The 18,452-nt window shown below is 37.3% G+C and overlaps 1 protein-coding gene across 1 annotated transcript; it reads left to right on the forward strand.

Moving 5' to 3' along the window:
* The first annotated feature begins 158 nt into the window (after positions 1-158).
* nbn (nibrin) lies at positions 159-18,365 on the forward strand. Its single transcript, XM_038290190.1, has 17 exons — positions 159-478; positions 3,037-3,158; positions 4,212-4,333; positions 4,419-4,581; positions 4,671-4,774; positions 5,487-5,604; positions 8,111-8,301; positions 8,407-8,507; positions 8,601-8,733; positions 11,098-11,300; positions 12,400-12,568; positions 13,034-13,655; positions 13,747-13,836; positions 14,501-14,641; positions 15,016-15,129; positions 15,209-15,258; positions 18,285-18,365. Exons 1-17 carry the CDS (start codon positions 448-450, stop codon positions 18,316-18,318), a joined length of 2,508 nt encoding a protein of 835 aa, XP_038146118.1. The 5' UTR covers positions 159-447; the 3' UTR covers positions 18,319-18,365.
* Positions 18,366-18,452: the final 87 nt, after the last annotated feature.

Below are 18,452 nucleotides of genomic sequence, written 5' to 3' on the forward strand. Positions count from 1 at the left end.
AACTACATGTTACCTCGTGTGTCTGATGGTTAATTAAGTCACAACCAGTATTTTCTGAAATGGTTCTCTGATACAAACACAAATTATTAGGAAATATTTTTAAATACACATTTTTGTTGGTTTCCCTACTACTTATCTTGTTTAGTGTAACTAATTTGATGAATGATGAACAAATACAACACTGTTGTTATACTTTATTGTGTTTTCTATTTTGGCAGGGCAGTTTTTTTATTCAGACATGCTTTAATGTATTTATTATTACAGCGCAACGCGCTTTCACTTTTTACCTTTCTTTTATTTTGAAAGACGATGCGACGCAGAGTGATGACGTCTCGTGGCGCGCCCGCGCGTTCAGCATGATGAGGATTTGTTTATCAAAAAAAATGTTTCACAGTCCGAATGTTTTTGTTTTTTGCAATTAATGAATCGTGAAGCAAAGACTGAAACATGTGGATATTGACTCCTCAGCAGTCTGGAGGTAACTTTATTTACCATGGTCGACATTTTGAAAGCTAGCTGCGGGCTAACGGGTCAAAGTTAGGCTGCATGCAGTCTCACGATGGTGATTTTTTTTCTTCTGCTGAATACATTCCTTAAAGTTTTTGCATTGATTGTCTGATGATAATAAAAGGATATAAGGGGTCTTAAACGCACATAATGTCTTTAACAACAGGCTAAAGGCTGCAGTGAACCTTTAAATTGAAATTTATCTTATCTTAGACATAAATACTTTTCAGTCATTCACTGAACTTAAACAGCATAGGTTTTTATGGAAAAACAAAATACACCTGATGTTTTAACACAAAGCAGACTCCAACTTTCACACAGAGGGGAGCTGACACCATACTGTGTGGGGAAAAAAAGCCCTCATCATTACTACCCCACTACTGTACCTGAGAGTTGCAATTTGGTCTTTTTTGTTTTCTCTCTAAGGGGTGCTTTACATTACAATGAAATATAAATACTTGTTTTCCTTCTGTTTAATTTTTCTTCTTTTTGTTGTTTGTTTCTCTTGTTGTTCAGTACTGATGGCTTGGCAAACCTGAAACATGATGCAATATTCTATACAGAACTTCTCTTCAGGAAACTTACAATACACACTTTTTCAGTTCTAATTGTACTGTCAGACCCTTTGGCATTTAAGATTCAGAGCCTTGAAGTTTGGGCTTTATGCAACTTTCCTTAGCAATGCATAGTTAGATTTTATGGTTAAATTTTGTTGGGAAACAAACCGTATATTTGCAGATTAGATCCAAGTTTTAAGCTCTGAAATTACTTTTCTCTTGTTAGATGGAAGATGTTGAACTATAAAATGGCTGTATTTTAATTTCATAACAATGATCCAAACGTCTTAATTTTTTTTTTTTTTTTTTTGTTAAACCATCAAAGCTCCTTTTAATTGGGCATTTATACATTTTAACGTTGTCATTGCTGTTGCCTGAAGACTTTGTACCCTTGAGAACCTTTAAAGACAAAAACTAGACTTTACCCCTTGGTTGAAAGAAGATGCTTTAGTGCATGTATGTCTGATAGCTAATAACAAGTGCAGTATAATGTATATTTGTTGAATTTGTCATTATAGTGAAACAGAATTAAATAACTGACTGAACAATTTAAAAAGAAAATAACTTTTAGAGGCTATCCAAAGGCTCTCTGGCTGACTGCATTATCTGGTGAGTACAAAAGGAAAACATCAAGTACAGGACAAAGTCCATCATTGAAGTCAGTATCAACCATATCTTTTAATAATGTAATAAGTTGTGAGCAATGACCATGTTCACCTATGACACTGATGTAAACTGCTACACTTTATAATGTGAATTTCACCATAAAGTTGCGAGTCTGCTAGAGAAAAATCAAATCTGTTTCTGCACTGAATCAGGGATTTATTAAATAAAACGCTATTTAGTGAGTTTTGAACTGAACAGATGTAGGTTGAAGGCTTAGAAGCATAAAACACAGCAACTTTTTACTCTTTTCAGCTTTCCTAGTGTTGTCTCTCATTCTGAATGAAGCTTCCTACTGGGGCGAGGCATTTAACTACAGAACCATCGGTTTGGTCACATTAAATCTAACAAGACTAAGACCCTTACTTTCACTCCAGCCCTTCAGGTAATAATTTGCAGCATACAGAAGGGAAGATAGTTGCAGCTTGCACACCGATCAACGTATGCCTGGAGAAGTAAGCACCTTTCCATATAACAGTAACAGTAAAGCCCTGTGACATAGGCATGTTAAGATAATCAAAACAATGAATCCCTGGAGTGAAAGATCTACCTGCTTGTTGGAAAATCAAAATAAAATGACATTTGCAATAATAGTTGGGGAAAAAAAATCAGTAATTTCTACTTTTGGCAGAATCATTTGGCATTTCTTCTTAGACCTCTGTACTTCTGTGTTTTGTTTAGATGCAGTTTACTGAGGCTCAACTGAGCTAGCTTTGAGTTTTCTCTCAGCAGCCATGTTCTCAAAGGAGAGTATTACTTTCCATGTCTGCTGGTAGAGCTGAGAATAATGAATTCATTGATTAGAAGAACAGCAGTTTTTCTGTTCCCTGCTGCCTTGACTGAGGTCAGGGCTGTTATGCAAAAATATGAGGAGTGTTGAATATGTTGAACATTTCATCTATTACTTGCTCACCAGTTGGGCTTCATTACTGAAAAGTCTTTTTGAATTATTGTTAGTATCATTATTTTTAAATGACCAAGTACTCCAAAAAATTGAAATCTAAATAAGAATTTTTTTCTTAAAATAAGTGTATTTATTTCTTGAATTTAGGAGGTGAGTGATACACTTTTCCAATGGAACAAGACGATTTACATTTAAAATAAGAAAAAAACAATTACATTGTCTGTTTTCAAGTGTATATTATCTAATTGTCTTATTTTAAGAGTAAAAAAACTAATTACATTGACAAATCATCTTATTTACCTGCTCAAATTGAGGGTAAATACAATTAATTTAAGACATTTTTACTTATTTATTGATGGTTTTTGCAGTGTATCAGGTTTTTAGCTGACGTTTCTTTCTTTTCAGGTGCAGCTTTCTATCTCCTCCCTGGTAAAACGTGCGTCGTTGGCCGTAAGGCTTGTGACATCCTTCTGCCCAGTGACCAATCCATCAGCAGGTCTCATGCTCAGCTTACTGTGACTGAGCAGGTGAGAGAAAAAAAGGAGCGGTTGCATTAACTTTTTATTATCTTTCAAGTTTTGTGTACAATTTTTTTGGTATGTTGTGCACAATTCGTTTGCATATGAATAAACCAAATTTATAGATTTGCAGATGATTAGATTTGCAGTTTAAAGTTCAGCATAGATGCCCCCCACCCCCTTGCACACATACACACACACACACAAACACAAACATACACACACACAGACAAAATGAATAAGCTCAGGGTTTTCCAGACAGATGTCATTTTATTCCTTTAATTCATCCTCATCTAAGAGTTTCTCCTGCATAACTATTGTGTTTTTATTCTGCAGTAGCACCTGACTGATTAGAGATAGTGTAACCTACCCAACAAGTGGGACTGTAGCCGTATCATGTGAAACAGTCTGGCAGAGAGCCTGCCATTCATACTCTAACAAACAGGAGCAATCTAAGCAATCTAAGCAGCAACTGAAGCTTGGTAGTAGCTTCTTTTTGTTTTTCTTTACTGACATACTGATACAATAAAATGGAAGGTTAATCATTAAAAAATTAATAATAGTTAATCAGGTCAAGTTTGTTAATCACTTATTGAAATAATCTCAAACTAATCTTTTAATGAAATGAAATCAGTTGAGTATGCAGACTCTAAAAACACCAATTTGCTGCAAGAATAACCAAAACTGTAAAAATAGAAACATTTTCCATTTGAAGTTTAAAAAACACACTCTTTATTTTTAGGTATTCACTATCCAGAACTCGTCCAGTGCCATAAGTCATATTATACAAGCTTTTTAAACTGACTTCTAGGTTTGAAAATGTCTTTATGCTGTTATACTTTCATAAACCCAGGTAAAGCTGTCATCTCTCAAACAGTACATTCATCCCTAATTTATAGTATTGGCTTGCCTCCATTTTTTTCTTAATAGTGCTTTTTGAAATTTCTAGATGTCTCACAGACTTTCCCGCTTTCTTCTCACTTTAGATGTTGTGAGTGTTTCATGCGTGCTAACTGTTGTGCTTTGTTTAATCTGTGTTCAACACCTTTTTTTTTCTTTTAGACCCTGACACTTAAGGACACGTCCAAATATGGAACCTTCGTTAACAATCAGCAGCTAACGGCGCCCGTTGAACTGTCATCGGGGGATAATGTCACATTTGGCGTTTTTCATAGCAAATTCACGTGTGTAAAAAAAAAAAAGAAAAAAAAACTTTTGTAAGTACTGATAACCTCCAGTTTGGTCATTTTACTGCTTTGTCTGCCTCAGTGTGGTGTTTCTAGAGAAGCCAGTGGTGTGTTCGTCATGTTTGGATGCTGCTGGCAAGACATCGCTTTCTGAGGCCCTTTCAGCTATGGGGGGGAAACTGGTGAACAGCTGGACTCAGGACTGCACCCACCTGGCCATGCCAACTGTTAAAGTCACCATAAAGGTCAGAGCCGCTGTCTGTCCCTGATTTCACCCAGTGGATGTTTTAGTTTCCAAACATCTGCTAATGTTTTTTCCACCTTTCTTACTTAGACCATCTCTGCTCTGCTGTGTTGTCGCCCCATCGTGAAGCCAGAGTACTTCTCAGTGCTGAGCAGCGCCATTATGCAAAAATCTGCCCCTCCCAAAGCAGAGAGGTAACAGCTAACCCCCCATTTTTCAGTGAGGTTTCTGTTTAAGGCCCCGTCCACACGAAGACGAACCCTGGCCTAAACGCACAAATTTTTCACCAAACCAGCCTCTCATCCACACGAAGCCGGTGTTTCGGGGGTCTGTAAACAATCTTTTTTTTATTCACCCTTCAGAGTGGGAAGATTCTGAAACGCCGTTTTCGCGTTTCCATCTTTACACCCTAACCGCATTTTTTTTTTACACGCATGCGTCATAGCGTCGCCTCTAAACACGCAAGCGCGACACATCACAACAACAATGGCGCCGTTGCTGCTAATGCTACTCACCCTGCTGTCGGGCTGGTCGGGCTTACAACAGAATCTTCTTCTTCTGGAATATCTCCAGGAAGAACAGAGCAATATCGACCACATAGTTCAGCACCTGAATTTGACTTAACCACGAAAATAGACCCGCAGGGCAACCATGTATAATATTAGTGCGCATGCCCTACATTTCGTCGCTTATTTTTGCTTTGGCACCACAGCGCCACTTACAGGCCTGGCATACATTTTGCAGCGTTTTCATGCATTCGTGTGGACGCTCACATTTATTTTACGTCTCCGTCTTTACGGCAAACGTTTTGGAAAATATCAGCGTTTCGTGTTCGTTTTGACTTCGTGTGGACGGGGCCTAAAGTAAGCTACCTAACTGTGTTTAAATGTCTGTTCTTGTTTGAAGTTATATCCCCGAGATCGATGAGCCCAGCTTGAGTAAAGAGGATGTTAACCTTGGATTGATGCCAGCTCGGAAACAGCTTTTTACTGGAAAAACCTTTATTTTTCTCACTACCAAACAGGTTTGTATTTTCTTATTTAGTTCAAGGTGATCTTTTTCTTTCATTCACCACCAAATGCATCCACCCTCTTTGATTAAAAGAAAAACTAATATGACAGTTGTCAAGGCTGTCAAATAATACTTGAAATGTTATAATAATCTGTGTTGAACAGAAAAACCTCCTCACTCCTCTTAGAGCCATCACCCGCCTAATTGACAAAACATTTGACAAGGTCATTTTCTGCATTTGAAATATTTGCAAACAAATTTCTCTCTGTTCAATTTGTGCATGCAAATATAGAGTAAAAACAAATGTACTTACATAACTGCAGTGGATAACAATTGAGTTATAAAATTGATGTCTGAAAAAATGAGATTGTATTTCATTCTCAGGCAAACCATAATAAGGTGCATTATTGCAGCGATAAAAACATGATGGGGAAAAATTATGTGTATGAGACTGTTATTATTCTCAATGCGCTCAAAATTTTTACTCTAAGAAACTAAAAGATGTGTAATCTGATGTATGGTAAATTCCAATTTTTCAGAAATATATTTGCTATGTGACTATTTTAACACCTGTTTTGAATATCAAGTAGATGTGGGTGAGATCTGTTATCAGTGCTAAAATTAATTTAAAGCATTTAAAATTTAAAATTCTTTAGCATTTATTGTCGATTCAGTTAAAGATATGAGGGCAAAAAAGGAAAAGATTAAAAATAGTGAAGAAGAGGAGAGGCTGAAAAGTACTTTAAGCAACATGTTTTTTCCTTTTCTGTTCTTTTCTAAGGAGGAGTTCTGCGTTTATTCCACATAAAGTTGGTCCCACTAGGAGCGTCCTGTTTGCCCTGAGCTTTACTATTAGCGTAAAGAGATTGTCCCACCCCCTCTTTTTTTTTTTTGGAAAATAAGGAATAATGGGATAAAAATGGGAGATCCCACAAATGGGTTGATAATGTGGCGGAGAAATGTAATATAAACAATCTACTGCAGAGGGCGCTGGTGGGCTTTATTGATTGGTTAGCTTTTTGTGACCTTTTGTTTGCTGGTGCTGGTCATGTTATAAGAACATCATAAAAAAAAGGTGATTTATTTTTGTAATTCCATTAAAATGCAAAACCTATATGTTATGTTTATTCATTACAAAAAGTGTTTTATTCTTTTAAGTTGTATGATTATAACTAACCACTAGTAAAAACAAATTCAGTATCTCATAAAATTAGAATAATGTGAAAAAGCTAGTCACTAATCAGCCATTCAAAGGCCTTTAACTGCAACCTGATTGTGATACAAAGCAATTAAAAAATTGGGGGGAGTTTCCAATAGGCTGCAGCTGGAGTCAGGACTGCAGCACAAAGACATGTGTTTCTGCTGTTTATTCCTTATGCCTCTTGAGTGAGACACAACGTCCGAAGCGTTTCACCTGAGCAAAAGGACAGGACTGGTCCAGTGTAAAGTTTTTCCACAGTCAGCGATGGTTTTCTGTGCCGTCGACCAGGAGGGTTTAGAGCACTATGCTGCCTTCTCCTGACCAGCTTTATGGATATGCAGATTTAATTTTCCAACAGGACATCACACCTGCACACATTGGCAAAGCTACCAGTACCTGGTTTAAGCACCATGGTAGGGCTGCAACTAACGATTATTTTGCAAATTGCTCTAAGTGGGTTGCTCTGTCAGCTAAAGGCATGTTTTAGAGTCTTTTTACTCCAGTTAACAATTAATCGATTACTAAATTAGTTGATGATTATTTCAATAATCCTTTAATCATGATTAATCTGATTGTAAAGAGGACTGCTTTATGACAGATCTAACAATGAGGAAGAACTGAGGGCCTTTATCAAAGCAGCCTGGTCTCTCAGACTAATCGGCTCCATGCAATGCCGCATTGCTGCAGTAATCCAGGCAACACAAGTCCCAACTATGCATTAATTGTTTTACATGCTCATTGAGTTTCATGTTTGTGCCTTTTTTTAGTTGGTCAACATTTTTAGAAAGAATTTTGTTTTGTATTGGTCTGAAGTAATATATTTCTGAGAGACTGATTTGTTCTAAATCTAAATTAGAAGAAACAAACACTTGGAATCTTTCAGTCTGTGTGTAATGAACGGATATAATATTTAAGTTTTAGTGGAACTACTGAAAAAAATAATTGTTGATATTGTCAGTGCTTTTAATTCTGCCTGTTTTAACTTCTTACAAACGGTTCACATTTTTCCAAATAACACTTTTTAATGATGCTTTTTAAAGTTTTTTGTAACTATTTTTGTTCCTTCTTTTTGTTTTTATTTGCCAAGTCACTCTAAAAGATTGTTAATGTCAATGCTCTTGGTTAAATAAATATTTTATAAAATTAATAAATAATAACTAAAGCATCTTAAGAGGGAGCTGCACTAAGTTTAAAGTAAAAAAACTAACTTTACAAAGAAGCATTGTTACTTCCTGTTTGGAGAATATTTCTGTTGCTTTGATGACCGTCAGAGGGTTAAATCTCATGCTAACTCGGAGCTCTCCTCTTCTGTGTGCAGCTAAAGCGACTGAGCACAGCGGTTAGTTTTGGAGGAGGCAGAAGTCAGCTGCTGGAGGAGGGCTCCCTCCCCCGCGACCTGCTGGAGTCTCCTCACAGCTGCGTGGTTGAGGTCACCTCGGGCAGCTCCCAAAATCTCCTCTCTCCATCAGCCACAGAGTGGGCGAACTCTGTGAAGAATGTCGTCCACAGGTTCCAACTCGATCTGCAACTTTAAAAGAAAGATCTTTAAAGTTTGTTTTTAATAATTGCGAGTGCTTGAAAATTCTTCCCTTTTTTTTTTCTTCCTTTAAACAGAAAAGGTCTCAGAGTCATCACAGAGTCTGAAATCGGTCTAGCTGCCATATACGCTTCTTGTGACAAATACTGCAATCCATCCCATTTGACCAAAGACTCAGGTGAGCGATCACAAAGAAGAGATCCAACTCTTATTTGATCCCGTTTCTTCCTGCATTTCATTTCATTTGTGCTTAATTTGCTTCGTCTTTTAGAACCTGCATGTGAAATACCACCCAGAATCCCAAGTGCTTCACTTTCACAAAATATGACTGTGGATGAAACTGTTTTAGCTGCAGCTTCTCAGAACGTCACAGCCTATGCAGCCAACACGGAAACGTCACAGAGGTACAGAGTAGAGCTGCACTATGTCAGAAAGACCTGACTTTACAAATACATGTCGGATTGTTGATAATGATGAATATGCCGCCAGTATCAGTGTTAGTATCTCAATAACCAAGATCTAGTTTCGCTGTTTGGATATATTAAAGGCTGACGTATATTACAATTAGTGTTGCACCGATACCAGTATCGGGCGGGTCCCCGATCCAGCACTAAAATGGTTGATACCATTTTGATGTTCGTATGTCACTTTAAAGGAATAGTACACCCAAAACATGATTAGCCTTCATTTTCTACTCACCTCCATGCTGAACAACACTCTGGAGTACTTTTTTGATATCTCAAATGCATCTGGAGATCTGGGAGGCTTCTTGCTGTCTGCTGACATTCAAATAATGGAGGTCCATGGCGCCCGAGACAGAAAGGTCCATAAAAGTCCACAAAAACGTGTCAATATTCCTCCATACTGCTCGTCCAATGTAATCCAAGTGTCCTGAGTGGGTAGCATCCAGAATTTACTCGAAACGAAGTCATTTAGAATGTTTTTAGAGCATAAACAGTAGTGTATAGGATTTCCTAATAGCGCCCCCATGCGCGCTCACGATTCTACGGAAGCCGGCAGACCAAACCGGAAGAAAGTGCGCATTCAGCGTCTGGTCTGCCGATAATGCAAGCGTAGAAGAAGAAATGTGCTGTTTACCTGTGCAAAGAAAGAAACAACGAAAGAAAAATGTCTGAGGACTTCAGTGTTGAGGAAGAGCATGAGTTCTTTGCCGAGCTGAATGCGCTGGTTTGGTCTGCCGGCTTCCGTAGAATCGCGAGCGCGCATGGGGGCGCTATTAGGTAATCCTATACACTACTGTTTATGCTCTAAAAACATTCTAAATGACTTCGTTTCGAGTAAATTCTGGATGCTACCCACTCAGGACACTTGGATTACATTGGACGAGCAGTATGGAGGAATATTGACACGTTTTTGTGGACTTTTATGGACCTTTCTGTCTCGGGCGCCATGGACCTCCATTATTTGAATGTCAGCAGACAGCAAGAAGCCTCCCAGATCTCCAGATGCATTTGAGATATCAAAAAAGTACTCCAGAGTGTTGTTCAGCATGGAGGTGAGTAGAAAATGAAGGCTAATCATGTTTTGGGTGTACTATTCCTTTAACGCAGCCTTCTCTCTCCCGACAATCACTAGAGTTAACTATCGCTATTGGCCTGCTCCAGACCAATGAGAGCGGGCCAACAGCCGCTCTTAACCAATGCCGGGGCAGCTTTTTCATGCGGTGGGAAAACAGACCAGGAGAAGAAAATGTCTGCGGTTTGGAAGTATTTCGTTATAGAAACGCCGGCGACTAAATTGGTTAAATGTAAGATTTGCGAACTGAAAGTTTTGAGAGGCGGAGTTAAACCAGGCAGTTTCAGTACCTCGACCCTGATCAAACATATACTGTAAGTCGAAACATGTGAACGAACACAAAGAGTTCAAGACTGCCAAGACAAACCGGGAAGGGTCGCAGCTGCACTTGGAGTAATGCACATCAGCCTAAACCTAATTTACAGGAAGAAATTATTTATGTCAGTTCTGATTAATCCTATTTGTTCTTACCTCAGATATGTCTTAATGCAGCCATCTCTCAAATATACCTCATATATTAATTCTTATTTTAATATAATCTTACGTTCTTACTGTTACACCAGGATTATACATGTTACAGTTTTATGAAAGTTGCACTATTTTGGCATTTGGGTGCCAAAACTCAGGGCTTTTAAGAGTTTATTCAATTATTAATGTAATTTTACTTTTTGCTGTTGCACTTGTATTATACATGTTATATAGGTTCATGAAAGTTGCACTATTTTGGCATTTGAGGGCCAAATCTCAGGGCTTTTAAGAGTTTATTCAATTATTAATGTAATTTTACTTTTTGCTGTTGCACTTGTATTATACATGTTATATAGGTTCATGAAAGTTGCACTATTTTGGCATTTGAGGGCCAAATCTCAGGGTTTAAAAGAGATTATTCAATTATTATTTATTTATTTATTTGTCTTTTTCCTGCTTCACAAAGGTAGGCAGCTGCTTGACAGAGGCATGATGGTAATTATTTTACATCCAAGTAGTATGCAGTTCTTTACCAAACACACACACACACGCATCAATTTCAAACAGATGGTATTGGTATGGTATCGGTATAGGCCAATACTGCACAGCCAGGTATCGGTATCTAGGCCAAAAAAATGGCATCGCCGCAACACTAATTACAATGACTCATTACTCCATACAGCTTTAGTTAAAAGTATCCACTAGTGAAAGATATGCAGAGAGCAACTGCATTATCTGGACTATGAATTGTTCTTTGTTGTCAGGATGGAAGTTTGCAATGTGACCGGAGTTGTAGCTGTGGGAGAAACTCCTGAGAAGAAGCAGAATGTAGCCAAGTTACCCGGATCCAAGTTCATGGCGGAGAAAAGGGCCACAGATTCCATGGTGGAGGACACAATGAGCTCATCTCTCAGTGCTGGCGGCAACACTGACTCACAGGGAGTGAAACCAAAACCCAAACTAAAAGGTGAAGTCTTGGAAAAATGTGCAGCTGTGTCCCTGTTTCACAGATTGAACAGTTCATCTCCAAATGGATGATTTTCACTTATAGTACTTTCATTCAATGTTTGTTTCTATTAGAAAATAAGAGAGGGGAGACATAAATGACAATTATGATTAAATGACATAAAGTTAGTTGATTTTTGGAAAAAATAAATAATTTATTTAATATTACATTTGACATTAAACTGAAAATTATTCATACTTCCCTTTGTGATCATAGATGAATAGACAGGAAAGCTTTTGATTATTTATCGTTCCAAAGACAGGAGAGTGTAGATCAGGATGTTCTTTCTCCATCCTTATACCAAACTATGAAGTTATTTATCTTTAAATATCAGGCAGGCTGACTCACTCTCTTTTATTAAATCTCGTCTTAGAAAGCATTTTTCTCCTTAGCTTTTAACCCAGTTTTATATGTTGGCTTCAGAGGGTGCATTGTTCGTTTTTAGGCATAGGTTTTTAAGTTTAAGTTATTTTATTGTATTATTTTTTGTTTTACATTTTAAGTTATTATCTTTTTAGGTAGAGCCTGCTGAGTTGGATTTTAGTCTCCTAGGAACGATGAGTCCCCTCTTTTTTTTTTTTTTTTTTTTGCTTCTTAAAGATATAGCGCAGGATGTTTGTGAATTTTTTAAAAGACCCAGCCTCTCCACTTAAAAAAGAAATTGTACATGCACAACTCTGTACCCACTTCTGAGAGGGAACATCTATTAAATACATGTGAGAGCACGCATGAGCCCATTTCTCCTTGTGCACGTTCTTTTTTAAAATTTGCTGTTTGCATCGTTCATACAAGCTTACTTTCCTAAAGAAGATTTTGAATATCTCCACTATGTCAGATTCACCATCGGTAAGTGAAAATGGGCACAAGCCTTATATAAACATATCACCAGAATGATTGAAAGTTAGGAGGACCATTTATGATGATGATCCTCCCGGAAAAAGAACATCCTCTACTTTACCTTTAAGCTCTATAATTTTCTTTACCTGAAAAGAATAGGAGGAGGTTTCCTCACTGCAGCAACCGTTCATTGTTGTTTTATGTCTTTGTTTTGCTGTTTAAGGTTTAGGGGGACACACCTTCAAATCCCCGCTGGCTTCTCCTAGAACCAATGGAGGCAGCAGGCCGTTCCTGCATAAACAGTCCCCACAGAAACAGAGAGCTCCTGCACACACATCCCCACAGAAACAGTCCACTCTGACCAGCTTCTTTCAGCCTGCCAACAAGAAAAGGTAATAGTCTGATTATGCAGGGAAAGAAGGAGAAACATGCCTTTGACTAAAACCAACAAAGACAGACAAAGTTCCAGGTTAAGGGATTGGTGCAATTATGCTTTCTTTCTGATACTCTAAACAAAGTAGGTACTGTTTTGTTTTTTTAGAGACAAGCGGTACATAAAATCTATTCTCTGTAGCATGTCCAAACTATTGGGTACCATCAGGATTGTAGTTCTGAAGAAATTTTGTAAGATAAAAAAGACTGTCCAAATGGGACATTTTTACTGTTTTTCTTTCCAGAAAGACGGACAGAAAAGAAAGATTGGAAAAAACTTTTAAAAATTTTACTTTTAAAGAACTGGTTTTAGTTCACATCACAAACTTATTTAATCTTGTTTATTTATATAAACAAAAACTCTTTTCACTCCTACCCATCTTTCCGTTTTTTATTTTATTTTTTTGCTTCTCTGTGTCATTAAGACCTTTAGAGGAAGATTACTCAGCGGTCGTGTCTGCACCGAAGCGGCCGGCACCTGAATCAACCATCACTTCGCAGGATACAGACTCACCTAGAGTCTCTGGAAAAAAGGCCTCACTTCCCTCCGATGGACCTTTAGCTGTGTGTGAGACTCCGCTTGAATCTTTGGAGGATTTTCATGCTGAGCGAGCAGACGCTCTGGCAGATCAACGTCTAAGCAGAAAGAGGAAGGAGATGGAGGAGGAGATAAAGATGGAGGAACTGGAGTCCTTAATGTCAGAGGATATGGACGTCTTCTGTGATGAGCCCCCAAGCCGTCATTGCCAGAAGGAGCAGTTAATGGTGCCCAGTTTGGACAAACATAAGCAAAGTTCACACACTGCTGCGGCCTCGACTAAGAAGCAGCGCCTGCAAAGTGAAGGAGCCACACAGAGACCTGATTTACACCTGGAAAAGGAGAGTTCCAAACAAAACCACAGGGGAGAGTCTGTCTCCAGTAGGACAGAGCGGCCTCGTCTTACAGAAAACCCTACGCCTTATCCTGACTCCAATAAACCTCCCAGCAAGGCTCCTAGTAGTCCAACTAGGTCTATTGATTTTAAAGATGACGAGTCATTTATTGAGGTGAGGACAATTGTACTCTGAAAGGGATTCAGTTTACAAATGCAGAAAACAGTAAATATGTTGGCTTGAGTTTACGGTTTTATTTCTACAGGATGTAGAGCTACTCCAAGTAGATCTTACCCAGCCAGCAGAAGAGACTAAAGCATCTGATAAACCCGTAAAGATCAAGGAGGAGGTGCAAGTAAGTGTTCAGGAGAAAATCTGTAGTTTTTTTGCTCCTGCTGAAACATCAAATCCTGCTGAACAGAGAAAAGAAACGTGTCTCTTAGTTTTGTCTGACTTTGTTGAGTCTTTTTTATAAATAATTGGATATTTGAAAATGAGCTTATTGAGGTTAACATCCTGTTTCCTGTGTGATCTGAGTAAGTTTCCTCAAGTTTAGTGTTTGATCAATTATGCTGCACTTAAATGCATACAGATGTTACACTGCAAAAACAATCTAGAAATAGGTAGAAATGTCTCAAATCAAGTGTATTTTCCCTTAATTTTAGTAGTTAAATGGGATGATTTGCCAATGGAATGAGTATTTTTGCTATTGAAATACAATAATTAGATAATATGCACTTGTAATAAGACAATGCAGTTGCTTTTCTTATTTTAAATTTATTTGTCTTGTTCCATTAGCAAAGTGTCTCACTTACCTCCTCAATTCAAGAACAAATGTACTTAGTTTAAGAAAAAAAATACTTATTAAGATTTCAATTTTTTGCAGTGTACAACATTTGACGATCAAGTTTGAGTTTCCTTTTTAACACAGACTTACGAAATGAATCTTTTGAGGAGTTTTTTTTTTTCCAAGGAATATTAATTTGTTTAGTTCTGAGTTGATTTCCATGCTTTTCCAGGAGACTAAGATCGATCCAGACCTTCCCAAGCAGCTGCTGATGGTTGAGTTCAGGTCTCTCACTGTTTCTGTGCCCACAAAACCCAAAGCGGGACAGGCCCAGCAGAGCGGACACGCCAAGAACTTCAAGTGTTTCCGAAAGGTCGGACTTTAATCTGACACGTACAATAAAGGCTCTAATTGTAGTACAGTCTCAACAGTCATTCCTTTTCTCCTGTTAATTTGGACTAAAGAAAATTATTTTGATTTATTCTGACCAATAATTCAATGCTGCCCAAAAATATTCATAAACACTTTTTTGCTCTTATCTAATTGCATCAGAAGCTAAACAGTATTTCCTTTATTGTTAGGCCAACATAAGGCCCCGTTCCTTTGAATGAAAATGTTTTCCCTTTTAAAAGTCATATAATATCTCCAGCCTTTGTAGTCTACGTGTTAATGCAGTTGTACATTTATACTTAAAGGCCATTTTTAAGTGTTTATTTAATCTGATTACCTCTGCATGTTGTGTGACAGAAACACCTTCCAGGCTCAGAGAGTTTCCCTCACATCATCGGAGGATCTGATCTGCTGGTTCACAACAGGGGGAAGAACTCTGATATGGACGAATGGCTAAAAGACACAGCTGAGGTACCAATATCCCTCCTGCTTGGTTATTTCTGTCTTTTCTGGGATGACGGGTCTCTGATTTAAACCGATGTTCTTCCAGGAGGAGCGTCAGAACAGGAGAGATGAAGCCATAGGAGACGATCTGTTCAGGTAAGAGACTGGAACATGTTGCTTTTTAGAAAATAATCTGAAGTTTCCAAACATAACTGGCCCCAAAGAGCCAAATAAGGGTTATCATTAAATTGCTGCAAGGGTTATCATTAAATTGCTGCAAAAGTTCATTTAAAGTTTACAAAGTGGCTCACATTGCAAAACAAATGGGAGTAAAGTTGTAACACCTGCTTTTTATTACTGACATAATGAAATCAGAAGTTTCATCCAGGCAGAGGCAACTCGCCCCTTTAAAGAGTTGATATATAAAAATGGGTTTGACATGCCTGCTTCAGAATTTTGGATGAATCTAGACGGATTTTTTTTTTGTTACTTAAACTTTAGTGTTTTTGTTGAACAGAGACTAGAAATGTCCCTCATTTGCTTTTTGTAACCTTTAAAAAATATTTCTAAAGAAACAGCTGGCAAAAAAGAAAAAGAGGTTTGCATTCTTAGGCAATTTACTCTATGTTTCAGATGGATTTTCCGAAAGGCAAGCTTTTAACGTCATTAACCAGAATGATACATTGGCCTGGGCTTTATTTTTGGCGATACTAGCGTTTTTTTTTTTTTTCTTGATTCGTATAATCTGACATGCATATATATATATATATATATATATATATATATATATATATATATATATATATATATATATATATATATATATAGTTCACATGTCAGTGCGGTTTTAGATTTTAATAAAAGGAGGTTGAGTTCAGTTACACGATACATATATATATTCAATATATATATATACAGTTACACTATATATATATATATGTGTATGTATATGTAACTGAAGCTATTAGTTTAATGGTTCCTAATGATGGGAGGCGCCCCAGTGTAAATGAAGGGGGCGTGGTAAAAATGAATTGAAGTGATCCAGTTTTTGCAGTTTTTTTTTTTTTTATCTTATTTATTGATAATGATAATATTAAATTTGTTTACATATTGGAATAAACAGGTGTTATTTGCATTTTAAAGTTTGGTTTATTGTGACTGGTTTCTTTTTTTTTGCAATATTTAATTTTCTGCTTTAGACTTTTTTTTGTTTGAATGAGGGGCCACACTAACTTGCTTGCGAAAAATGGGAGCTCAGATGATTTGATTGTTTTTTTGTTTAAATTTAGACTTGTGTAAAGTTTGAAATCATTGTGTCGTTTTTATCATGGAAATGGATGGACTCTATGACTCCATGAATATCAGCAGCGCATATCAGGGATCATTTAAGCTGAAGTCAAAATAAAAATACCCCGTTTCCATCGAGTTCTAATATTAACAGGCAGCATCCGTTTTGTGATTAAGCACTGTTTCTTAATGCCAACCATGTTGTACTGCTATGTTTGGATTATTTTCTTGGTAGAATGGAAACTGCTGCATCGGTTGTGAAGTTTTTTAGGTGTATATGCAGTTTGTTGTATTACAAATGCAACATACCGGCTCAAACAGATTAAGTTGTTCATCAAAGTCGATCAGCCCCTCAAAAGGCTCCCACACTGGCTGTAGCTGTTTGACTTAAAAACCAGTCCCATCTCTGTTTTCTCCAAATCTAAACTAGTTCAGTTGCTCGGCTCTCAGGCTACACTCTAGGTATGTAAAAAAAAGTCCATGAGGCCAATAAATAGCAGCCACAAAAGTTCACTTCTTGCTACGCTGAGGAAACAAAAAGGGTAGGGGTGAGTGGAGACTGATGCACAGGAGTGAAACTTTTAATATTTCTCAGTTTTTTAGCAGAAAAATAAGGAGAAGCAATGAAAAAAAAATGCACTCTGATCAAGCCCATCTAAATTTATCACATGAATTATTTGTATCATGCAATTAATTGATTTATTGCTTTTAGGGACATAAGGGATGATAGGATAAATTAGTTTGGGAACCAAAGCTGCAGTTCAGTGTGGCATAAAAAGAAAGAGCGGATATGTAGAAAAACAACCTCTTAGGAGGATCTCTGATACTAAGGCCCTGACTCCATTAGGAACCTTGTGAAAGTGTACAGGAAACATGTTAAAGTACTTGGACTTTTGATAAAAAAAAAATATATATATATATATATATATATATATATATATATATATATATATATATATATATATATATATATATATATGAAAAGGCTATCATCATATTGATGATAGCCTTTTCCAGAAAACTGAACAGTAGTGTTTTCTTGGATCTTTTGAGCTCTACAAAGATCCAAAACATGTTGACGACATCACCAGGAAAAGTGTTCACTGGTAACGGTCAACCTTTTTTCCATGGTGATGTCACCCCTCAGACCTTAATCAAATAGAAAACATGTGAAGTGAGCTGAAGGGAAGATAGGCTGACCGATGTTAAATGTTACCAATAAAGACTAAACATGCTCCTATTAGCCAAATGATTTCTGTTACCTCCTGAGATAATTATTACAATTAAAGGTTGTTTGTGAAGTTATGCTTTTGCATTGTATTGTAAATTTAATTTTTTTTTTTTCTTTTTACATCTTTAGCCATGATGCCAGTAATTCTGGAGACTGCTGTATTGGCTTAATTACTTAACTTAAACATAGATGCTTTTAAAAAGCTGAAAGATAGCTTCAGCTTGAATCAATCAGGAATTCACTGTGGTCGTCAGGGCGACAGCGGTGATGTAAGCCTACGCTGCCTTGTTTTCTTTGACTAAGCAGTAAAGAGACTGTCTGAGATTTTTTTCCCCTGCATGTCAGTGCTGAGGTGTTTGATCACCGAGTCATGCTCAGCCAGTCATACATAACATGGTAGCAGACCCCGCTGCTGAGAAAATAGTTTATAAAATAGCAAACAAGTTTCCCAGACGAGGTTTTATAGGAAGCTTGTTTACTTTGAGCTGTTCAAACATCATCGTTGTTTTACAGCACTTGGTTTGGGCTGTTTTTTATTGTTTCAAAATGCCTTAGAGCTCAATAAGCAGTGATAAATTAGGAATGTTAAAAACCCATCCTAACATGGACAGATGTCTGAGATGCTCCTTTCTGTTGTTTATTTATTTTTTATTTTTTTGTTTAGGTACAACCCAACCAAACTAACCAGGAGAAGATGAAGTGCCCTCATCCTTGCACTCCAGCCTTTGGCTTTTGAAAATCATTTGAAAATAAATCCAGCAAAAAACATCATACATGTCAAATACATGCAAGTTTGTGTTTTAGCTGTTTGCAGTTGTTGCCGCTTCTTCTG

This window comes from Cyprinodon tularosa, unplaced genomic scaffold (genome assembly GCF_016077235.1).
Source record: "Cyprinodon tularosa strain WSP-4 unplaced genomic scaffold, ASM1607723v1 ctg277, whole genome shotgun sequence".
Lineage (NCBI taxonomy): Eukaryota > Metazoa > Chordata > Actinopteri > Cyprinodontiformes > Cyprinodontidae > Cyprinodon > Cyprinodon tularosa.